The sequence below is a fragment of the Canis lupus genome, chromosome 10, assembly GCF_011100685.1.
Source record: "Canis lupus familiaris isolate Mischka breed German Shepherd chromosome 10, alternate assembly UU_Cfam_GSD_1.0, whole genome shotgun sequence".
NCBI classification, from domain to species: domain Eukaryota; kingdom Metazoa; phylum Chordata; class Mammalia; order Carnivora; family Canidae; genus Canis; species Canis lupus.
This window is the reverse complement of record NC_049231.1, coordinates 62,990,730-63,015,538: the sequence shown is the minus strand read 5'-3', so window position 1 is coordinate 63,015,538 and position 24,809 is coordinate 62,990,730. Positions and strand designations below refer to the sequence as shown.

General features: G+C 40.0%; 1 protein-coding gene and 1 long non-coding RNA gene across 5 annotated transcripts in view; one reads left to right on the top strand and one right to left on the bottom strand.

Annotated features, from left to right (window-relative positions):
* LOC102157173 (basic proline-rich protein-like) overlaps nucleotides 1-12,341 on the top strand; it is a 52,620-nt gene extending 40,279 nt beyond the window's left edge. For 3 of the 4 annotated variants that reach the window (XR_005366101.1, XR_005366102.1, XM_038551369.1), the window contains 3 exons: nucleotides 8,899-9,812; nucleotides 9,895-9,980; nucleotides 11,860-12,341. Coding sequence is in view for 2 of the 4 variants with exons in the window: in XM_038551369.1 (XP_038407297.1) it covers nucleotides 8,899-9,540 (642 nt within the window). In the remaining 2 variants the exon portion in view is untranslated. The remainder of the gene's footprint in view (nucleotides 1-8,898; nucleotides 9,813-9,894; nucleotides 9,981-11,859) is intronic. The other variant, XM_038551370.1, reaches the window with a different exon arrangement.
* On the bottom strand, nucleotides 8,132-9,376 carry LOC119873693. The gene is made up of 2 exons (XR_005366104.1): nucleotides 8,867-9,376; nucleotides 8,132-8,734 (listed from the first exon to the last, which is right to left on the bottom strand). It is a non-coding gene; the product is annotated as an uncharacterized LOC119873693 (long non-coding RNA).
* Nucleotides 12,342-24,809: the final 12,468 nt, after the last annotated feature.

Here is a 24,809-nt window from a genome sequence, read left to right as displayed (position 1 = left end):
TAGGGAGGATTTTTTTTTTTAAGGCCTCTCTCTTTACCATATTGAAAAAAAGGCGGGGGGAACATTTTTAAAACCTCATCAAAGAAATACATGCAAATAATTTTTTAAAAAAGCAACAATCCTCTGAGCCACTCTGCCAGCCCCCAGAAGCAACCACTTTGAACTGCTTCTGTGTTAAGGTAACCTCCTTATCACTAATTAACCTCCTAATGATGGTTTCTTGATTTATTAGCCTTAGATATTATCTATTAACTTCATGCTGTGCTGAGTAAGAATTTAGTTCACTGATACCTCTCTCTTGTCATCCAAAATGGTTGTGTCACCATCCACTGGCCACAAAACCTACTTAAGCTCTTTTTTCATTCCATTAATCACAGCATTTCTTGACGCCCTACATTTAAGATGAGGATATTAGTAGCCTACTCTTCCCACTACCTCTCAAGGGGAAAGGTTTGTTTTTGTTTGTTTTGTTTTGTTAAATGTGAGAGATTCTTGAATAGGGTTAAATGGAAAAGAATCAATGAAAGTGAACAATTGAAGATAGATGGCAAAACAGTTGTTGCCCTGAGATCCCTGGAGAGACTGAAGAGGATGAATTCAGAGTCCAGTATGGGACATCTCCTCCATAATGGCACCACCAGGTTCCTAGCACAAGTCTAGAAAACTTCTGGAACATGTGGAAATCTTTTGTACCCTAGATCCAATCAGCTATAAAATTCCATAGATTCCAACTCTTCAATTACCATCTTTCTATTAATTTCTCTTCTGCCCATGTCTTTAGTTTGGCCTTTCAGTATTTCTGACTTGGACAGCAGATTTCTAACTGATCTCGCTCTTTCTCCTCACTTTACCCACTCACACAACGTGTCCCAGCCCAGCGGGGAGTGTTGAAAAGGTACAAGCCAAGAGGAATGGGGTGGAGGCCAAGGCAAATGGAGCATTTTCCCCTGGTACAAGCATAGTTTCTCAGGACTGTTCATTCAATAGAGCTTCAGGGCCTTACCAGAAAGGCTGGTGAAGCACCCCAAATGTGCCCATTGCGAAGTCAAATAACCATAGCATGGGCTCTGGTTGAGAAATTCTCTTCATGTCTCCTTCAGAAAATCGCAAAAGAAGAAATACACGCAGCCAATAAACATTTAAAAGTTCAACATCACTAATGTAGAGTGACAGCCATGAGAAAAGGTGTGTGCTATTTTTTAAGGGGCTTCCTTTGTGAGCATTATTAAATTAACTTAGAAGGTGGACAGTTCAGCTGGCAGCTACTTTCCCTCCTTCTCTGGTCCTGGTCCTTTGAGAACTGGATATGCCTGGCATAGGGCACTAACTGCGAGGAGCATGTGAGGCATGTACCTCTGTGTCACGGAAGCTCTGACACTGAGCAAGATTATTTTTAGAGGTGACCTTCTGGGTTCCAAGGAAAAGTAAACAGACAGATGCACATGATTTCCTCTGGGAGACTCGCAGTAAACAAATTGGCATGTGTGCACTCCCTATTATCCCGTGTTCTGAATCCAGGGCTCTTAAAGAGCAGGCTCAGGTGAAACACCTTACTGAAAGCTAATAACCAACCAAATGAAGAAAGGGGAAACTGAGTAGAAGTTCAGTTTCTAGCCACTAGGTCAGAAAACCACAGATGAAATACCTTATCTAGTTCAAATTCTTGGAAAACATTTTGTTGTAAATAAAATTTCAATACTTTCTCATAAAAACATTGCTAAAACTTACTATTTAATTTATTGCCTTTTATTTTGTATTACTCTATTTGTTTTACCTTTGTGGTTTTTTTTTTTTAACCTTTGTGGTTTTTCTGTGAACATTGTAAAAAAAAAAAGTAGAAAGGAAAAAATCTCCATAATACTTACCCTTATTAATACTTTGTTGTAAAAAAAATACTTTTTTTATATCCTTGAGATTTTCTTGCACATACTTATATCTCTGTATCAACAAAAGAAAAACATACTGTCTTATAACTTTATCATCTGGTACTGTATCTTGCCATCTTTTCATGTTGGTGTTTATAGGTCTCTTTTTTTTTAAACACTTTTTTTTAAAGATTTTATATACTTATTTATGAGATACACACAGAAAGAGAGGCAGAGACACAGGCAGAGGAAGAAGCAGGCTCCATGCAGGGAGCCCGATGTGGGACTCGATCCCGGGACCCAGGATCACACCCTGGGCCAAAGGCAGACGCTCAACCACTGAGCCACCCAGGTGCCCTATAGGTCTCTCTCATTCTAATGATGGTCATTTAGATCATTTCCAGTGTTTTACTGTATTACTGTTACAAACAATGCATAAGGAAGCATCTTTGCACAGAAACCTTTGAGCACTTTCATGAAAGTTTCTGTTGGGCTGTTTGTGGGAAGAAATTCTAGATCAAAACATTTACACAATTTTTAATTTTTAGTTTAGTTATTGCTCTTCACCTTTCCCCTGAAATATGAAAATAAGCTAATTTCTCATAAAGACTTAGTACCTAACACAGTGCTTGGCACATGTTCTTTAACGCTGAGTGGATAAAAGCATCAAATATCATTGTTCTGGTTGTGAAAAAGTGATGCCTTTGACACTATTGAAGCACATTGCCCTGCCTGCCTCACTCTTAATTGTCCTAGACAACATTTAAGTGCTGGTAAAATGTTAGATTCATAGTAGTAGTTGTCGTCATAATATAATAACAAATAAGTGCATCAGAATACATAGCACTTCTGATTGTCTCCTTGGTTGACAAGCTGTTGTTATGACCTGAAATCATAGAATTCTATCATAGATAGGAGTCTAGACATCAATAGTCTAAGTGTGTGTATATATATATACATATTTGTTAAATCTCAGAGAGGTAGTGATTGGCTAACCATTTGAGAACCAACAGATGACTATGACTATGTCATATCAACAAGGCACATTAATGACTGCGATAAGTTTTCTCTGGTCTTCTTAGTTATGTCGACTTACCTGCCTAGAGCTTTCTTTCTTGCCCTTCTAATTTCCTACTTCAGGTCAGCCAAGGATTGGAAATAAGATAGGCTTAAAAGAACTATATGTCGAGTTGTGGGATCTGACTGTAAGTCTAAGGTTTTCCTGTGAGTGAAACATGAGAGTCTTAGTACAACGTTTCGTCAGCTATTTTAGCAACTCAGGACAGCTTGTGTGTGTGTGTGTGTGTGTGTGTGTGTGTGCATGTACATGCATATGCACTTCCTACGTTTTAGCAGCTTAGGAATATGTTGCCATGTTCTAGAGAGATGAGATGATATTGTATATAAATATTTATCTGGCATATAGTACCTGGAATACCTGGAAGGTACTCAGAACCCTTTAGATTTAAAAATTTACCTAATTCTAAGGAAACAAATAGCCAAAGGGTTTGTCTTCAAATGCTCTTAGCATTTGGCCAAGGTCTATTTAAAGGAGAGTGAAATAATCTTTTTTCATCCCTTTGCTGATACATAATGCCACCTTTAGTTTCAACATCAGTAATTTCAGGAGTAGTATATGTGGCCCAAAGACAACCATGTCCTAATTCCTGAAATGCCTGAATATGTTACCTTACATGGCAAAGGGACTTTGCAGATATGATTAAGGAACTCGAAATGGGAAGATTATCCTGGATCATCCAGGTGAGGCCAGGAAAGTCTCCTTAAAGAGGGAAGCAGGAGAGTTAGAGTCAGAAAAGGAAGTATGTCGACAAAAGCAGAGGTCAGAGTGATACTATTGCTGGAGGAAAAGACCATGAGCCAAAGAATGCAGGTGGCCTTTAGAAGCTGGAAAAGGCAGGGAAATGGATTCTCCCTGACAGCTTCCAGAAAGGAATGCAGCTCACTGCCAACACCTTGATCTTAGTTCAGTGAGAACTTTTTAGATTTCTGACCTCCAGAACTGTAAGATACTAAATTTGAGGTGATTTTTAAGTCCCTAAATTTATGGTAATTTGTTGTAACAACAATAGGAAATTAATACAGTGTCTTACCATAAGGCAGTGCAAGTTTGAATTTTGATTGAAGGATGCTGTTCGCTGAGTGAAGTAAGTCAGTCGGAGAAGGACAAACATTATATGTTCTCATTCATGTGGGGAATATAAATAATAGTGAAAGGGAATATAAGGGAAGGGAGAAGAAATGTGTGGGAAATATCAGAAAGGGAGACAGAACGTAAAGACTGCTAACTCTGGGAAACGAACTAGGGGTGGTAGAAGGGGAGGAGGGCGGGGGGTGGGAATGAATGGGTGACGGGCACTGGGGGTTATTCTGTATGTTGGTAAATTGAACACCAATAAAAAATAAATTTAAAAAAAAGGATGCTGTTCTTTTGCATTTTAATAAAATATTTAAAGAATGTGAAAATGTTTTTTTTTTTTAAGATTTTATTTATTTATTCATGAGATGGGGGCGGGGCAGAAATACAGGCAGAAGGAGAAGCAGGCTCCATGCAGGGAGCCCAATGTAGGACTTGATCCCGGGACTCCAGGATCATGCCCTGGGCCAAAGGCAGGCACCAAACCGCTGAGCCACCCAGGGATCCCCTGAAAATGTTTAAAGAAAAAAAAGTTGGAAAAAATAGCCATATAATAATAGTTAACATATACTGAACACTTACTATATACCCAACATTGTGATTCACAGAATTTCATGTAAGGCTTATGACAACCCTATGAGTTATTTGGCATTCATCTGTTTATTTGACAGATAAGAAAGTAAATATAAAAGAGGCAAAGAATTTAATTAACTTCAATAAGCAGAGATTAGCTGAACTCTCAAGTGGGAAAGTGAATTCCATCCTCTCAAGTCAAGCAGGGAAAAGTGGAAAAGAGTTACCACAAAAATCAGGCAAAGGTAAAACTTGCAAGGGATAGATGATGCCCTACGTTGTAAAAATCAATCCCATCTGAAATGCTTTGAGTTCCTACCACAGGGCAGGCAGTTCCCAGGGATTACAGGGGGCCCAGCTTGTTGAGCGCCAGGCCTGGAATAGCCCTCAGGGGGTGCACCCCTTCCTCTTCCACTTAATCTTCCCCCATCTGTAAACTGACCAAAAACCCCAAAACCGTAACCCCAATCTCAAGTCTTTGACTGACCCCTGAACATATCAGATTGACAGTACCAAAATAAATCTCCTGCCCTCGTCCTTGGATAATGTCACTGGATAATGACTGCAGCCCGAGTAACATACACCTGGTAAAGAAATTAACGTGACTTTTAATGACACCTTCTATTTACAAGAAGTAGTAACACACTTTTAACTCACTGTGTTGCTTATGTATGTATTCTCTGTATTTAAGATACTTGAAATATTTTAGAGAGTCTCACAGGTTGGGGGTGTGTGGAATCTGACATTAGATTTTTAATGGAAATACTTAGGATTTGACCAATAAGCGATGTAGTAGATATTTCAATGCTTAAGTGAATTGCCTTAATGTATAGGTTTGATTTTTATGCTGCACAGATGCCTAAGAGAACTTGATCTAGTATTTTTACACAAATACCATGACACTTGTTGAGCACTTAGCACCCACCGGGCACGGTTTTAAGTGCTTTGCATGCACTAACTCAGGTAAGACTCACAACTTGAGGAGTTGTGTACTATTGCTACCCCCACTTTCAGGTGATAAAGCTGAGACACAAAGAGGTAAAGGACTTAACCAAGGTCACACAGCCAGTTAGTAGCAGAGCGCACTTCTAACCAGTGTCCTTTCAGGGCTGAAGAAGACTCAGGAATACTCTCTAAGTGCTCTGGAACTGGGCAGAAAATGGGCCAAGATGATTTAGAGTGTAAATCTGCCTTGTTAGGGGCGTGAGGTGCCTAAGACAATCAGATACAGTTTTGTGTGAATTTGACATATTTTAAGGGAACTTAGTAAGTTAATAAACTTATTAATAAATTAAGTTTGTATACAGTGCAAATGTGTAAGATAATTTGATTTGTTGGATGCTTTTGTTATTTAATGCTTTAAGAAAATTCTATCGTATTTATAAGAGTGTTTAAATGGAAAGTTTAATATGTCCAATTAAGAAGTTCACCAAACATTGATCAAAGAACAAGTAAAAGTGTTTTTAAAATCATTTTTATTTATTTTTTTAACATTTTTTAAAATTTTTATTTATTTATGATAGTCACACAGAGAGAGAGGGGGGGGAGGGCAGAGACACAGGCAGAGGGAGAAGCAGGCTCCATGCACCCGGAGCCCGACATGGGATTCGATCCCGGGTCTCCAGGATCGCGCCCTGGGCCAAAGGCAGGCGCCAAACCGCTGCGCCACCCAGGGATCCCAAGTGTTTCATTTTTAACATAAAATTGATTTATAAGTGAATTTGAGATTTGCTTTTACATGCTTAATAACAGCTAGGCTTAAAATTTACAACACTAATAAATATCAGTTAAAAATCAAGCAGCTTTTTGGGTTCTTTCCCATGCACAAAATAAAATCCTTCTGACATTTAAAATCTTCACTGACAGTTGGTAAAGTTATAGTCCTATTTTGCAGAGGGGAAAACTGAAATAAAGAGAAGTAACTTTCCAAGTGGGAAGTGGTGTTTCCTACATTCTAGCCCAGGCAACACCAGACTGCCAGCCTACTCAACCATTATCCTGTACTGCCTCAATGTATGGAGAGTTATTTTTATAGAAAATAATTTCAGTTCCAAGTACATAACCTGGGGAAATAACACACCAATATAACAGTGCTGGCTTTGCCTAGAGTAGAGGCAAGGGCTGTTATTTTAATTTCTGTGTTACTTAAGATTTAAGTAAAAGGAGTTCTCTACCCTTTCACCCCATTTTTCAACTAATTTTTTTGCTGCCAATTTAAAATTAATAGAATTCTGTACCTCTTTATATTTTAATTTCTTCTGTGTTGTCAGTCAGCACTTTATAGTCATTTATTAATATCTACCTCATGAGCTTTTTTTTCTTTGCATTTCTGCTTATGCTTCATTGTTTCAAATACCACCTCAAATGGACATAGACATCATTCATGAGTCAAACCTTTTCTTAAATCCTCATCCCCATAAACCTCATAGAATTAGTCACTCCCTTAGTTAGGCTACTTTTGTACCTAATATATGCTTTTATTAAACATGTAACAGTGAATTAGTTGTTTTTCTATTTATCCATCTTCCATATTAGTGTCTGTGATATATACCTCTTTTCCCTGGATGTAGCACAGAATTTGGTTGGTTAAACCAAACTTTTTTTTCTTCAGTGCAAAAAAAAAAAAGGTGGTTTTATTAAAGCATGAGAATAGGACCCATTGGCAGAAAGAGCTGCTAAACCAAACATATTTTGCAGTTATGAAAGCTGAATATGATTCACTTAAATAACCTAAAGTATGAAGTATTTTTTGTTTTTGTTTATTTTCTAGGAAGATTCTTTTATTTTATTGAAGTCTCTGAATGATACATATACATAATATATTTTATTTTTTATTTTTATTTTTTTAAGATTTTAAAAGTTTATTTATTCATGAGAAACACAGAGAGAGAGGTAGAGACATAGGTAGAGGGAGAAGCAGGTTCCCTAAGGGGAGCCTGATGTGGGACTTGATCCCAGGATTCTGGGATTATGACCTGAGAGGAAGGCAGATGCTCAACCGCTGAGCCACCCAGGTGCCCCTATTTTCTTTTCTTTTTTTTTTTTTTAAGATTTTATTAATTGATTTGAGAGAGAGTGCACGAGAGAGAATCATGAGCAGAAGGGAGGTGTAGAGGGAGAAGTAGACTCCCCTCTGAGCAGGGAGCCCAATGGGAGACTCTGTCCCAGGACCCTGGGATCAGGACCTGAGCTGAAGGCAGATGCTTACTGACTGAGCCACCCAGTCACCCTATATTTTGTATTTTCATCGAGGTTATTTTAGAATCTGTTTGGAGCCAGGGATCAAAGACTGTGGTTGTGGTTTATGAGGTATAAGAAGAGATGCTTAACAATTGGTTTCCACTGGCTACTGAGTGGAACATCCTCAAAGAACTGATAAACCCACTCACTATCCTTTGAGTAGTTGTCAACACTGCTCAAAGCTATAGAGATAGTGGAAACCAACAGAAATCTCCTGCCATACTGGTTGTGGCTTAATCCAGTATTGTACATTGTTCTGAGTGCTTTTTTTTTGGAATCTCCAATGTCAGGGTGCTTGAATTTTGCTTTTATTATAGTTTTTGAGTTGAAGTATGCTTTGCACAGGCAATGATATACTTCCCCCCCCACCAAAAGGTTTATTAGTCTCTTTTGGTCCTTTAACTCTGGTCTAGCATTGGGGTAGATGACACGATCAAGCCTTAAATTGAACTAAACATGGAGGAATTCAGTTAAGAAGCTGTTCCAGGGAGTCCAGGTGGCTCAGCGGTTTAGTGCCGCCGCCTTCAGCCCAGGGCATGCATGATCCTTGAGACCTGGGATCAAGTACCACCTCGGGCTTCCTGCATGGAGCCTGCTTCTCCCTCTGCCTGTGTCTCTGCCTCTCTCTCTCTCTCTCTCTCTCTCTCTGTGTGTCTCTCATGAATAAATAAATAAAATCTTTAAAAAAAAAAAAAAAAAAGCTGTTCCAAAACTAGATTCCAAAACCAATTCTCTGAAAGCACGTATCATTTACAAGAAGAGTGGACCCATATCACGTTTTTTAACAACTTGGGAGGGAGGGAGAACCTCGTCTTTGCTTTCCTTGAGGTGCTCCCTGTCCAGCTGCTTTCAAACTAGCCTCGCCACCACATCTGGTCTGTATTTCTAAAGGTCGGGTTTTCTACTTAAAAGAAGAAAAGGGAAAAAAATAAAAAATAAAAAAAATAAAATAAAAGAAGAAAAGGGCAGTTAACCACTCAACCAGAACAATATTTTTACATAGTAGGGGGCCAGGAATACTTAAGTTACTTACGGTGACCCCAGTACATTTGCATTTTCTCCCAGACTGTTTCAGAGGTGGAAACCTCGGAGTACTGCTTTGTATGGTCCACCCTGCGGACCCTCTCACCCCGCACCAGTGCTCCTGGGCCCTCACGGCTGGGAGGCCGGCCTGGAGGCGGAGGCCGTGACCCAGGGCCGGCCCCCTCACGTTCTCGGTTCCAAGGCTGCAGCACGATCATCGGGAAAGTGAAAATGAAAACAGAAGCTACCCCGCTTGCCCATCCTGACGACCCGCCCCGTCACTTCGGCTGTGTGAGAGGACGGGCAGCGCCGCCAAGGCCTCCCCCCTGCGGGGCAGGGTCTCCTTCCTGCGCGGGGGCCTGTGCGGCGGCCCGATCGCCCACTCGGGGCGGTCCCACGACCCCCTGCCCCGCCGAGGCTGGTTCGCGGCCCAGTTCGGGTCCTCCCTGGGAGCCCAGCGCGGGGCGGGGCTTCGGCGGAGGCTCTCCCGCTTCTGCCTCCGCCCTGCTCCTCCTCCTCCTCCTCCTCCTCCTCCTCCTCCTCCTCCTCCTCCTCCTCCGCGCTGCGGGGAGTCGTCGGATCCCGATCCTGATCCTGATCCCGATCCCGATCCCGATCCCGATCCCGATCCCGAAGGCCTGGCGGAGTCTGGGACCGGGAGAAGCCAGAGGCTTTTCTCCTTAGGGCCCCATCGAGGCCTGGTCGTCCGGCGGCCGCGGGCTGAGTCTCTGTCCCTCGGCGCATCTCTGCGTTGAGAACCTGTAGGGGAGGGTGGATCCTGAAGAACCTTGTGGACACTTCTACCTCCTGAAGCGCCAGCCCCGCCCAAGGGGAAGTGATAAGAAGGGGAATAGGTAAATAGGCTGGTGAAAGGAGAAGAAAGCCCCTGAACTGCCAAGTGCCTGGCTGGAGAAAAATCAGGGAGCAAGGACAGGACAGGACTAAAAATGTTTGAGGTGAGTTCAGTTAAAACATACAGACGGCTAGAATCACCATCAAAGTATTGCTGATTTCCAACTGCCCTTTAATTCATTGCAGCTTAACAGGATGCCTGTTAATTGCAGTTGACACCAGCCCTAATACTTACAGACCAAGTTCAGATCGGATTATTTAGAACAATGCAGGTATGAAGCAGGGAAATGGGGTGTTGATGTTTTCAAAGTTCTTTTCAGGTTTCTGAAAGTTAGTGGGGGGAGGGGGAACCTCCAATGAATATATACCCCAGGCATAATCAAGAACGACGTAAAGCCACTGTCATCTGTGTTTCTCCTTGTCTGACATCAGATTGTATTCACAAGTTATTCGTTGGCTGGAGTCAGCCCTTGTGATCAAAAGAAGCCAGATGATTTAGCACGTACAGTTGTTTGCCTATGTTCTCAGATGCTGAAGAACGTTGCCTAATACACTTCTAGGGAATTTAAAGGCAAAAAACCCCACCTGCTTCCAGTGCTTAGAATTGTACTTGCACAATTATAGAAGCTATCCTTTAGCGCCTGTGAATTTTTACCTAAGGAAATGTGTAGTTATGAGACGTACTTCATAACCACCTATTCGTTATGAAACTTTGTCCTTTAGAAATTATTCAGCAGTGGTTAGTGGCAGAGTTAAAGGTACACACAACCTTATGGGCCTGTTAGTGCTAACAAGGACACACTCAAAATTCTGAGGGTTGTTGGCAGGTGAGATATAAGATCATGCTGTTTCTCCAGTGTTGCTTCTACCTCTGCAATAAAGAATAAATGAATATGGTGGTCCCAAACAATTCAGGATCCATAAGCTTCATGCAGATATAGCCAAGTTCAAGAACTACACCACATACAACGAGTCATGAAAATGGCACAGAGACAAGATCCAAAAAATCCAGTCCCAAAGATAAGAATCTTTTTAAGGGGATAGACATTGATCCTGAGGAACATGCCTGTTGCCAAGAAGCATAACAAGAAGTGCCTGAAGAAGGTGCAGGGCAACTCCACCAAGGCTGTGAGTGCATGCTGAGGCTGTCAAGGCCCTAGTCAAGCCCAAGGAGATCAAACCCAAGATCGTAAGTGGTGGCAGCTGCAAGCTCAGTCAACTTGCCTACATTGCTCACCCCAAGCTCAGGAAACATGCTGGTGCCATATTGCCAAGGGTCTCAGTCTCTGGGGGCCAAAGACCAAGGCCAAGGCTGAAGCCAAGGCCCAAGCTATGCCTATGGCTTCAGCTCCCAAAGGTGTTCTCAAGCCCCCATGAAGGCTCTAGTAGTGTACAAACTAGTGATAAGAAGGATATGGATAGAAGTTCTAGTGTGACACACCCCTCCCTCCCCAGGCTTCTGGTTACATGGGGTTCATGTCCTCCTGTGCTATTTGCACAAATAAACATGAGGCAGGATCTGTCAAAAAAATTATAATAAATGAATATGGTGAACAGTTATAAGTGAGGGAAAAAATGATGAGTTCGTAGATTTCTATTTGAAAGACCCTAGGTAGGGATCCCCGGGTGGCGCAGCGGTTTAGCGCCTGCCTTTGGCCCGGGGCGCGATCCTGGAGACCCGGGATCGAATCCCACGTCGGGCTCCCGGTGCATGGAGCCTGCTTCTCCCTCTGCCTATGTCTCTGCCTCTCTCTCTCTCTCTCTCTCTCTCTGTGACTATCATAAATAAAAAAAAAAAAAAAAAAAAAAAACTTGAAAGACCCTAGGTAGAAATTTAGATATATTAAGTTTATTTATTTTATTTTTAATATTTTATTTATTTATTCCATGAGAGACACAGCAGAGAGAGAGAGAGGCAGACACTTAGGCACAGGGAGAAGCAGGCTCCATGCGGGGAGTCTGACATAGGACTGGATCCTGGGACTCCAGGCACTAAACCGCTGAGCCACCCCAGGGATCCCCTGAAGTTTATTTTTTATCACACCTAGTAGTAAAAGGTGAATTGAGACTAGGCTGTATTCTGGACACTTACTGCTCATTATTTCACTGTACCTTTAACAATTTTGTGAGACTATCATCCTCATTTTACAGGGAGAAGAATCAAGGCTTTGAGAAGTTAAGGTAACTTGCCCAAGGTCACATGGCTAGTAAATGACCAGTTTTGGATTGAACTCAAGTCACTCATTTCTCCAAATTAAAAACCATGCAGAGGAGCACCTGGAGGACTCAGTCAGTTGAGTATTTGCCTTCCCCTCAGGTCATAATCCTTGGGGTCCTGGGATTGAGTCCCATATGAGGCTCCCTGCTTAGCGAGGAGTCTGCTTCTCCCTCTCCTTCTGACCCTCCTCCCTGCTTGTGCTCTCACTCTCTCTCTCTCAAATGAATAAATAAAAAAATCTTTAAAAAATGCAGAATGTGGATGTATCATTTATCTAAGAACCTGACAGTATACAGTTTAAGTGGATATATTTTATGTAGATTATACCCCGGTAAAGTTAATTTTTAAAAATCATGCAGGGGGCACCTGGGTGGCTCAGTTGGTTAAGCAGCTGCCTTCCCCTCAGGTCATGATCTCCTGGTCCTGAGAGCATGCCTCTCATTGGGTTCCCTGCTCAGCAGGTAGTCTGCTTCTCCTTCTCCTACTGCCCCTCCCCACCATGTGCCTCCTCCCCTCCTGCTCTCTCTCTTTCTCTCTCTCAAATAAAATCTTTTAAAAAATCATGCAGGATGAATGTGATTTTTTATGATAAACATTATGGGGGGCATTTGGGTGTCTCAGTCGATTAGGCATCTGATTCTTGATTTTGGCTCAGGTCATGATCTTAGCACAGAGTCTGCTTGTTCCTCTCTACTCCTCCTCCTGCACACTCTCTCTCAAATAAATAAATAAAATCTTTTTTAAAAAAACAACATTATGATTTCATATATGATAGTTTCAGCGGAAAAAGAGATGGAAGTGAGATATATATATATATATATATATATATATATATATATATATTTAACATACACACTGAAAAATTGGTGACACCACAGTTAAGGAGTGTTCATTTAGTTGACCTTCCTAAACATAAGACACAGATGTATAGAAATATCAACCAGGATGCTACCATGGGGAAGGAGCATGCAAATCTGTTGTGGAAATCAACCAAGCATATTTCCCAACAAAATTGGAAAAGACATCTGAAGTATGTGGTACCAAATTTGTGTAACAAAAATATGTTCCAAGTATAGGACATTAAAAAGTTAGATATTTGGTAGGGGGCACCTAGGCAGCACAGTCAGTTAAGCATCTAACTCTTGGTTTCAACTCAGGTTGTTTTATTTAAAAATGGGAATAGTACCTATTTGGGTGGTTGTAGGAAGGATCCAATGATATCATGTATAGAAAAAGCTCTTTAGGGACGCCTGGGTGGTTTAGTGGTTGAACATACACTTTTGGCTCAGGTCATCATCCCAGGGTCCTGGGGTCAAGTCCTGCCTCAGGCTCCCTACAGGGAGCCTGCTTCTCCCTCTGCCTATGTTTCTGCCTCTCTCTGTGTGTCTCTCATGAATAAATAAAATATTTTTTTAAATTTTTTTAAAAAAGAAAAAGCTCTTTGAAACCAGGATATTCAAATCTGACAGAGGACAGAATATTTCTGAATAAACTTTTAACTAACCATACATTTATTTTAATTAGGTTCAGGGATTTAAAATTTTTTTTAAAGACTTCATTTATTTGAGAGAGAGAGAGAACATCAGCAGGGAAGGGGCAGAAGGGACGTGATTTAAATATTGTATTAGAAATAATGTTTGGGAGGATCGCTGGGTGGCTCAGAGGTTTGGCGCCTCCCTTCAGCCCAGAGCGTGATCCTGGAGTCCTGGGATCCAGTCCCATGTCAGGCTCCCTGCATGGAGCCTGCTTCTCCCTCTGCATTTGTCTCTGCCTCTCTCTCTCTCTCTCTTTCTCTGTGTCTCTCATGAATAAATAAATAAAATCTTAAAAAAAGAAAAAGAAAAAGGAAAAGAAAAAGAAAAAAAGAATGGGGAGCAGAATTTGCACATTTTTCTTTTTTTAAAGATGGTATTTATTTATTTATTTGAGAGAGAGAAAGCCATGAGCAGCGGGGGGGAGGGGCAAAGGGAGAAGCAAACTCCCCACTGAGTAGGGAGCCTGACTCAGGGCTCCAAACCAGGACCCCGAGATCATGACCTGAAATAAAGGCAGACACTTAACTGACTGAGCCACTCAGGTGCCCCCACATTTATTTTCAATTAAAACTTATTTGACTCTCTAAAAATAAATAAATAAATCTTAAAAAGAAAAAAAAAATCTTATTTGAATAGCTTGTCAGGCAGCCCTGGTGGCTTAGTGGTTTAGTGCCGCCTTCAGCCTGGGGTGTGATCCTGGAGACTGGGGATCGAGTCCCACGTCCGGCTCCCTGCGTGGAGCCTGCTTCTCCCTCTGCCTGTGTCTCTGCCTCTCTCTGTGTGTCTCTCATGAATGAATAAATAAAATCTTAAAAAAAAAAAATGAACAGCTTGTCAAAATAAGCAAGGCATACAATTGCTTTTGTGTTAAAAGGCTGTGTTTGGCCATTTAAAGAGAATATATTGACTTCTTCTCATTGTATGATGTTCCATTTTGAAGTTTCACCAATTTAAGAAACATTTTTTAATTTAAAGCTTTAATTAAAATTTACAAATCAAATATTTTGTGAATTAGGTATCCTAAACAATTATGGTTGCCCATACACATGTAGAAGCAAGGCACAAAACAGCTCAGTTCCTTCCAAAAGTAGCACAATCGGCTTTCTTTTTTTTTTTTTTTTAAAGAATCCTTTTTTTCCTTTTAATTTTTTATTTATGATAGTTACACAGAGAGAGAGAGAGGCAGAGACACAAGCAGGCTCCATACACTAGGAGCCAGACATGGGATTCGTTCCTGGGTCTCCAGGATCGCATCCTGGGCCAAAGGCAAGCGCCAAACCACTGCGCCACCCAGAGATCCCCACAATCGGCTTTCTTAGGATATTTAAACTGATAGTGGCTGTCCCCTCCCAATACAGATATATATGTATTGGTCAATTTAACAATCCCAATAATGACCAACACCACAAGGCCTCAGGATAGGACATGATTAATGAAATTTCACTGTTAGGAATTCTGCACAACTGTAAGTTTTCCAAGAGAATATTCTCTTCAGTGGCTATCATGAAGGCAGTGACATATCTTGATGAAAAAAGAAAACGGGGTAGCCTGGGTGACTCAGCGGTTTAGCACTGCCTTCAGCCCAGGGTGTGATCCTGGGGGTCACAGGATCGAGTCCCGCGTCGGGCTCCCTGCATGGAGCCTGCTTCTCCCTCTGCTTGTGTCTCTGCCGCTCTCTCTCTGTGTCTCTCATTAATAAATAAATAAATCTTTAAAAGGAAGAAAGAAAACGATGATGAGAGAAAACATGAGTCTTAGGGCAGAATGGTCAGGATGTATATTTAGTGCCTTTTGTGAAATGCAGGAGGAAACTGACCCAGCGCTTCCATCAGGAGAGTTCTTTGCATGTTGGAGCGTACAAGTAGAAAATTACCACTCTTAATAATTAGATATAACCAGGATGGATGGTGGGGGGACAGCACAGAGCCTGAGATGAAACCTCTGTGTGGAGCACCTCGCCTTCTTAGTTTCTTTCTTTGCTTTTACGTTTTAACATTTATTTAATATTAGTGTAGCCTAATTGACAATGAAAGTAGCTGTGTCTTCTCAGACATGCATAAGCCTATAATTGATAAACTACTAAAAATGTTTCTACTCCAACTAATTTCTAGTATGGTTTTCTTAATTTATTCATAGAATTTATAATGATTAATTCCAGAAATGTATAATTTACTAGAACCATTCTGAACAGGTGGCAGCAACTTTAATACATGTGTGTGTTATCCATTATAAATGCACCTTTTACCCCCCTGTCCAGCAGGATATCACCTTGAGTTCCTATTATCTGCATGATAAACAATTTCAAAACTATACTTCAAACTCTTTTTTCTTTTAAAGATTTTATTTATTCATTCATGACAGACAGCGAGAGAGAGGCAGAGACACAGGCAGAGAGAGAAGCAGGCTCCATGCAGGGAGCCCGACGTGGACTCAATCCCCGGACTCTAGGATCACACGCTGGGCCAAAGGCAAGCGCTAAACCACTGAGCCACCCAGGATCCCCTCAAACTCTTAAGATACTTTTTAGCAAAGTATATTAAGAATCTTTATTTTATTTTTTTAAAGATTTTTAAAAATTTATTTATTCAGAGAGAGAGAGAGAGACAAGCAGAGGGAGAAGCAGTCACCATGCAGGAGCCTGATGTGGGACTCGATCCCGGGACTCCAGGATCACACACTGGGCTGCAGGCAGCGCTCAACCACTGCGCCACCGCCACCCGGGCTGCCCCTATTAAGAATCTTTAAAAAGCTCATGACCTTTGATCCAGTGACTACCCTCCTAGAAATCTATCCAACGAAGATAGAAATTAAGCAAAGATTTAGATATAAAACATGTTCACTGCATTTACAATGACAGAGATTGTAAGATATAAACAGTAGCAAAATCTTAAAGTGATATGTCATTTTATGCTTACCTTAAAATATGGTCATCTAAAATTTACAGAAATTTTTAAAAGTGTTTGAAATTCATGTGATCTGGGACACCTGGGTGGCTCAGCAGTTGAGCATCTGCCTTCAGCTCAGGGCATGATCCTGAGCCCCAGCATTGAGTCCCACATCCGGCCCCCTGCATGGAGCCTGCTTCTCCTTCTGCCTGTGTCTCTGCCTCTCTCTCTCTCTCTTGCCTCTCTCTCTGTGCGCCTCTCATGAATAAATAAATAAAATCTTTAAAAAAAATTCATGTGATCTTATACAGTATCAACCCAAGTTTGTAAAAATACATGTATGTGCATAGAAAAAGGACAAAAAGCTACTAGGTAATGTTATCTGTTGTTATTGCTGAATAGTAAGATTATGGGCCATTTGAATTATCTTTTAACTTTTTCATATTCTTTAGAATGAACATTTTCTTTTATAGTCAAGGAAATAATAAATTTTACTTTTTAAAAAGAAAATAATTAGAGGGCTTAATAAACACTTCTTGATTCATAACTAATAGAAGGAGACAGTACTTAGGTGTAGTTAATAGCCCTGAAATAACCCCAAACAATGACTACTTCAGAAATCAAGCAGTCTCACTCTGCCTTTTCCTTTCTTTCATTCTTATCCTCATCTAGTTGTTAAAAACGTTTCCTACAGTAGGACTCCTGGGTGGCTCAGTCAGTTTAGCATCAACTCTTGCTTTCAGCTCAGGTCATGATCTCAGGGTCGTGAGAGCAGCCCCTGTCTGGCTTGGGCTGGATGTGGAGCCTGCTTGGGATTCTCTTTCTCTCCCTCTGCACTCCCAGTGTGCACACATGCATGCATGCCCCCCCACCACTCTTTCTCTCTCTAAAAAAAAAAAAAAATAATAATTGTTTCCCATGCTTCAAAGCCTATTACTACCAAAGTGGAATAGTACAATATGAATTAAGTCTAACAGCATATACCTACATAAATCTAACATGCTAACTTAAAAAAAAGATTAATAACACAAGCCCTCAAACAAATGTTATGTATCATAACATGTTTCCTTCTTTCTAAAAAGCCTAGAGCTGTAGGCCCTGTGCTAAATACTGCAGAACTGCCATAACGGCGGGGGCGGGGGGGGGGAGAGTTCTACTAAAATATTCATATACATTTATATTTGAATATGTCCTAGGAAAATGTCTGGAAGGCTACATCTTGATGTCAAGGTGTATTAAGTCCCTGGGTTGATAGAATCATTAATGTTTTCAGGACATTTTTGTCAGTATTTTCAGACTGTCCTGTAATATGCAAACATAGCCTTATGTGTAAAACAAACAAACACAAACTTACCCAGAGCTGTCAGAATTAGTATTTCTGAGACCTTCCTAACTCACAAGTAGGAAAACAAATTACCAATCACAATATGGAGTTTTGGTAGGCTGAATAATATAGCTTTATATTAGGTATGTGCCCAGTACTTGGGAAGAAAAAGAAATAATTCCTTTGAACTTATCTGTGAAGCAATTTAGGAAATCCTCTTGGAAAACTCAGTTGTGCAACAACTATATAGAGATTAAGTTAACATCCTACTTTGGCAGTCATTTCAGTGGAGTCATATGTTGATGAATGATTTAATACAAGACAAATACAAGTACTCCAATAGAAAATTTAACAAATACAAAATACCATTGGGAAACCAACAAGTTTCCTAAAAGAATAGCATCAAGTTAATAACTGGTGTTTAAATAAAAACACCTGGGACATTTTTGCATGTCAGAGCTTTTAGAGATGGAACATTACCAGTGGGTTGGTAATAAGGCCCATTTTATAAAGTATATGAGCACAGAGTTTGACATCAAGTAGATATTCAGTATCTTCTTATAAAAATGTATTTTGATTCAAACATATGCAATAGGAAATGACTCCTAAGCTTAATTTACAAATTAAGTTTGATTGTTTACTGAACAAAACATGTGGTGCTAAGTTTTTTCCCTAAATTTGAACATCTGGATGAAAAAGTTTCGATTTGAGTACACACCTAACAAAATGAAACAAAGCCATTAAGATCGAGGCAATATTATGCACTGAAAGACACTTTGAACAGTGGAATCTACTTCCAACATTGCAGCTAACCAGCTTGTAATCTTGGGGTTCATTTTCTACTACTGTAAAATAAGGCAATTAAACAGGATCATCTCCAAAGACTTCTCTTCATGTTAAACAGTCTGTAATTTGATGACAAATGTAGGAAGATACTAAAAGGTGGAGAGAAGGTAGACTAGGGACCTTGGGACCCAAGGCGCAATACAGAGGTGAGCCCTCTGGGTTGTCTTTCTGCCTCATAACCTAGACTTGGAGCTGTAGAAGCTGGCAACTAGCACAAACTAAAGGAAAGCCCCAAGGACGCCTGGCTGGCTCAGTGGGTAGAACATGTGACTCTCGATTTAGGGGTCCATAGTTTAAGTCCTATGTTGGGTGTAAAGATTACAGTTTAATTCTCTCTCTCTCTCTCTCTCTCTCTGTCACACACACACACACACACACACACACACACACACACACACACACAAGGAAAGCCCTAACAAAAGCCTACTCTCTTTAGCCAAAGGACATGAAAAAGGGCAGCCTAGCAAGACAGACTTGTAGGCACCAAGAGCCCTACTCCAGCCAAACGTGATAGAAAAAAACCTGTGGCCCCAACCCCACCCACATCAGTAGAGGCCAAGTGGAGAGCTCAGACTTCCACTTTCGCCAGGCTATCATGAAGTGGCTTAACCCTCCCCCCTCACCACCACAACCACCAGTGTGGTATCAGAGGAAGCCTAGTGGAAAGTAAGGGCTTTCACAACCACTGGTAGTAATGAGGCCAGAGGTCACTCACTTCCACTCCTGTGTTGTCACGGGAGTCTACTTGAGGAGTATCAAGGCCCCCTACCCCTCCCTACCAAGGATGTATATAAGTGGAGGCCTAATAAAGAGCTGGAACTCCTGTCTCCACCTATAAGTAATGAAAAGCACCCCCACCTCTGGTGCCAACACAGGCTGAGTAGAGGCTGAGAAAGTCTAGTACCTAAATGAACTTCTATACCCCAACTGGTAATAATGAGGTGGCCACCTCCCCACCCCCCATCCTTCTCCTGCTGGAGCAGTGTCAGAGAAAGCCAGCTAAAACATAATGCTTAAATGAGATCCATATGGTCTCCTTTGAAACACAAAAGTTTTTAATTTTGATGAAGTCAAATTTATCTGTTTTTTTTTCTTTTGTTGCTCATGCTTTTGGTGTCACATCTAATAATCCTTTGCCAAATCCCAAATCATTATTTCCCCCTATGTTTTCTTGTAACAGTTTTATTTTTTTTTAAAGATTTTTATTTATTTATTCATGAGTGAAACAGAGAGAGACAGAGATACAGGCAGAAGGAGAAGCAGGTTCCATGCAGGGAGTCCAACATGGGACTCGATCCTAGGTCTCCAGGATGAGGCTCTGGGCCAAAGGTGGCGCCAAATCGCTGAGCCACTGGGGCTGCCCTTTGTAACAGTTTTATAGTTTTAGCTTCTACATTTAGGTCTTTGATCTATTTTTGAGCTAGTTTTGTTATATGGTGTAAGATAAGAGTCCAACTTCATTCTTTTGCGTGTGGCTATCTAGTTGTCTCATCTTTTGTTGAAAAGAACATTCTTTCCCATTGAATAGTCTTGCACTCTTGTCAAAAATCAATTGACTGTAGATGTATGATTTATTTCTGGACTATCAATTCTATTCTATTGATCTGTATGTCTCTCCTTGTGCCAGTATCCCATTGTCTTGATTACTGTTGCTTTGTAGTACCTTTGGAAATCAGGAAGTGTGAGTCTTCCAACTTTGTTCTGTTTTCAAGATTAATTAGGTTATCCTGGGTTGCTTGCAATTCCCTATGAATTTTATTTTATTATTTTATCTTAAAATTTATTTTTATTTTAAGATTTATTTTTATTTATTTGTTTTTTAAGAGATTTACTTACTTATTATGATAGACACAGAGAGAGAGAGAGAGAGAGGCAGGGACACAGGCAGAGGGAGAAGCAGGCTTCATGCTGGGAGCCCGACGCGGGACTCGATCCCTGGACTCCAGGATCGTACCCTGAGCCAAAGGCAGGCGCCAAACCGCTGAGCCACCCAGGGATCCCCTTATTTTTATTTTAGAGAGAGAATGTGCACAAGTGGGGGAAGGGCAGTGGGGGAGGGAGAGAGAGAATCCTTGAGCAGACTCCTTGCTAAGCACAGAGCCTGATTCAGGGCTCTATTCCAGGAGATTATGACCGGAGCTGAGATCAAGAGTCAGTCACTTAACTGAGCCACACAGGATCCTTTTCCGTATGAATTTTAGAATTAACTTGTAAATTTCTACAAAAAAAGTCAGTGAGGGGTTTGATAGGGATTGAGTTGAATTTATAGGTCAATTTCAAGAGTTTTGCATCTTAAGAATGTTGAGTCTTTGGATCCAAGAACATGGCTTTTTCCATTTCCTCAGATCTCTTAATTTTTTTCACCGGTGCTTTATTGTTTTTAGAGAAGCTTTGACCTTCATTTGTTAAATTTCTTCCTATTCCCTTTTTTTTTTAAGATTTTTATTTATATATTCATGAGAGACACAGAGAGAGACAGGCAGAGGGAGAAGTCGGCTCCATGCAGGGAGCCTGATGTGGGACTCAATCCGGAGACTCCAGGATCACGCCCTAAGCCAAAGGCAGACACCCAACCACTAAGCCACTCAGGTGTCCCTTCCTTTTTTATTCTTCTCAATGTTATTGTTAGTGACATTGTTTTAATTTCATTTTGAATTATTCACTGAAATTATATAAAACTACGATTAATTTCTGTGTATCAATCTTGTGTCCTATAACCTTTTGAAAATTTTTTCCAGTTCTGATAGTTTTTTAAGTGAAATCCTTAGGATTTTCCATATATAAAATCATGCCATCTCTGAATAGAGATAGTTTTGTTTTTTTCCTTTCCAATTTGGATGCCTTTATTTCTTTTATATATGTATGTATTTGAAATTTTATTTATTTAAGTAATCTCTATACCCAGTGTGGGGCTCAGACTCACAACCTCAAGATCAAGAGTCCCATGCTCTTCCAACTGAGCCAGAATTAAGTTAAGAATTAAGGTGTTCAGGGGATCCCTGGGTGGCTCAGTGGTTTAGAGCCTGCCTTCAGCCCAGGGCGTGATCCTGGAGACCCGGGATCGAGTCCCACGTCGGGCACCCTGCATGGAGCCTGCTTCCTCCTCTGCGTGTGTCTCTGCCTCTCTCTCTATGTCTCTCATAAATAAATAAAATCTTAAAAAAAAAAAAAGAATTAAGGTGTTCAGGGACGTCTTCAAGTGATCAGAGTGGAAACCCTTGTCTCATTCCTGATCATAGAGGAAAAGCATCCAGTCTTTCACCATTAAATATGATATTAGCTGTGAGTTTTTTGTAGATACCCTTTATCAAGTTAAGAAAGTTCTATTCCTACTTTGCTGAGTGGTTTGGGTTTGTTTTTTTGTTTTGTGTTTTGTTTATCATGAATGAGTGTTGGATTGTATCAACTGCTTTTCCTGTGTCTGTTGAGATTGCCTTAGTCTTTTTGGGCTGCCATAACAAATTACCATAGATTGAGTGGTATTAACAATAGAAATTTATTTTATTTTAGATGTAGAGGCAAGGAGTCTGAGATCTGGGTGTGAGCAAGATAGGTTCTAGTGAGAGCTCTCTGCCTGGCTTGTCTTCTTGCTATATCCTCGCATAAGGGAGATAGACCACATTCTCTGGTGTTTCTTCTTGTAAGGGCACTAATCCCATCATGAAGGCCCCGCTCTCATGATTTCATCTAAATCAGATTAAGTCCAAGGGCCCCATCTCCAAATATCACCATATTGGGGATTTGGCCTTCAACATGTGAATTTGGGGGTACTCAATTCAGTTTATAGCAAAGATGATTATGTGATTGTTTCCTATTCTATTGAAATGATGTATTGGTTGATTTTCAGATGCTGAACCAACATTACATTCCCTGGATAAATTCCATTTAGTCATGATATATAATTCTTCCTGTATGTTGCTGAATTTGGGTTGCTAGTATTTTGTTGAGGATTTTTGCATCTACATTCATATGAGATATTAGTCTGTAATTTTCTTTTGTGATATCTTTGGTTTTCATATCAGGGTAATAATGGCCTCCTAAAGTGAGTTGTGAAGTGCTCCCTCCTCTTCTATTTTTGAAAGACTTAGTGAAGGATTAATATTGTTATTTAAATGTTTGATAGGATTCAGTGGTGAAGCCATTTGCTCCTGGATTTTCTTTCTATTTTTAAAAATTCCAGTATAATTACTATACTTTGTTATTTTAGTTTCAGATGTACAATTAGTGATTCAACAATTCTGGACATTACACAGTAATGTACTCTTAATCTTCTTCACTTATTTCACCTATCTACCTACCCCCCTACCTCCCTCTGGTAACCATAAGTTTGTTCTCTATATTTAATAGTCCATTTTTTTGGTCTCTTTTTTCTTTGTTTTGTTTCTTAAATTCTACATATGAATAAAATCATATGGTATTTGTCTTTATTTGACTGACTTATTTCCCTTAGCATTATTCTCTCCAGATCATCCATGTTGTTGCAAATGGCAAGATGTCATTCTTTTTTATAGCTGTGTAATATTCCTGTGTATTGTGTGTGTGTGTGTGTGTATGTCTATGTATACTACACTTCTTTATCCATTCATCTATTAATGGATACTTGGGTTGCTTCCATAATTTGCCTATTGTAAATAATGCTACAATAAACATAGGAGTGCATATATCTTTTTTGAATTAGTGTTTTTGTTTTCTTTGGGTAAATATCCAATAGAAGAATTACTGAATCATATGGTATTTCTATTTTCAATTTTTTGAGAAACCTCCATATCGTTTTCCAGTAGCTGCACCAGTTTGCATTCTTACCAAAAAAGCACGAGAGTTCCTTTTTCTCCACATCCTCACCAACACTTGTTTCTTGTTTTTTATTTTATTTATTTATTTAATTTATTTAATTTATTTATTTACTTTATTTATTTATTTTTCTTGTTTTTTATTTTAGCCATTCTAACAGATGACAGGTGATAACTCATTGTGGTTTTGATTTGCATTTCCCTGATGTTGAGTGATGCTGGGCATCTTTTCATGTGTCTCTTACCCATCTGTATGTCTTCTTTGGAGATATATCTGTTCATGTCTTCTGCCCATTTTTTTAAAGATTTTATTTATTTACTCTTAGAGACAGAGAGAGAGAGGAGACACAGGCAGAGGGAGAAGCAGGCACCATGCAGAGAGCCTGACGTGGGACTCCATCCAGGGTCTCCAGGATCACACCCTAAGCTGCAGGCGGCACTAAACCACTGCACCACCGGGGCTGCCCTTCTGCCCATTTTTTAATTATAGTTTTTTGGTAATGAGTTGTATAAGTTAAGTTCTTTATATATTTTGAATACTAACCCTTTATTGTATATATCATTTGCAAGTATCTTCTCCCATTCAGTAGGTTTTGTCTTTTAGTTTTGTTGATTGTTTCCTTCACTGTGCAGAAGCATTTTATTTTGATGTAGCCCCAATAGTTTATTTTTGCTTTAATTTCTCTTGTCTCGGGAGACATATTTAGAAAAAATGTTACTATGGCCAATGTCAGAGAAATTACTACCTGTGCTCTCTTCTAGGATATTTTATACTTTCAGGTCTCATATTTAGGTTTTTAATCTATTTTGAGTTTAATTTTGTTTATAGTATAAGAAAGTGGTCCAGTTTCATTCTTTTGCACGCTGCTGTCCAATTTTCCCAACACCATTTGTTAAAGAGACTTTATCCCAACATATATTCTTGCCTCATATGCCATAGATTAATTGATCATATAATTGCAGGTTTATTTCTGGGCTCTCTATTCTGTTCCATTGATCTTTCTGTCTGTTTTTGTGCCAGCACCATAGTGTTGTGATCACTATGACTTTGTAGTATATCTTAAAATCTGGGATTGTGATACTTGCAGTTTTATTCTTCTTCAAGATTGCTTTGGCTATTCAGGGTCTTTTGTGGTTTCATACCAATTTTAGGATTATTTGTTCTAGTTCTGTGAAAAATGATGTTGGTATCTTGACAGAGATTACATTAAATCTGTAGATTCCTTTGGTAATATGGACATGTTAACAATATTTTTTTCTTTTAATCCATGAACATGGAATATCTTTCCATATGTTTGTGTCATATTCAATTTCTTTCATCAGTGTTTTCAGAGTACAGGTCTTTCACTTTCTTGGTTAAGTTTATTCCCAGATATTTTATTATTTTTAGTGCAATTTTAAATGAGATTGCTTTCTCAGTTTCTCTTTCTGCTGTTTCATTATTAGTGTATAGAAATGCAACAGGTTCTGTATATTGATTTTGCATCTTGTGACCTTCCTGAA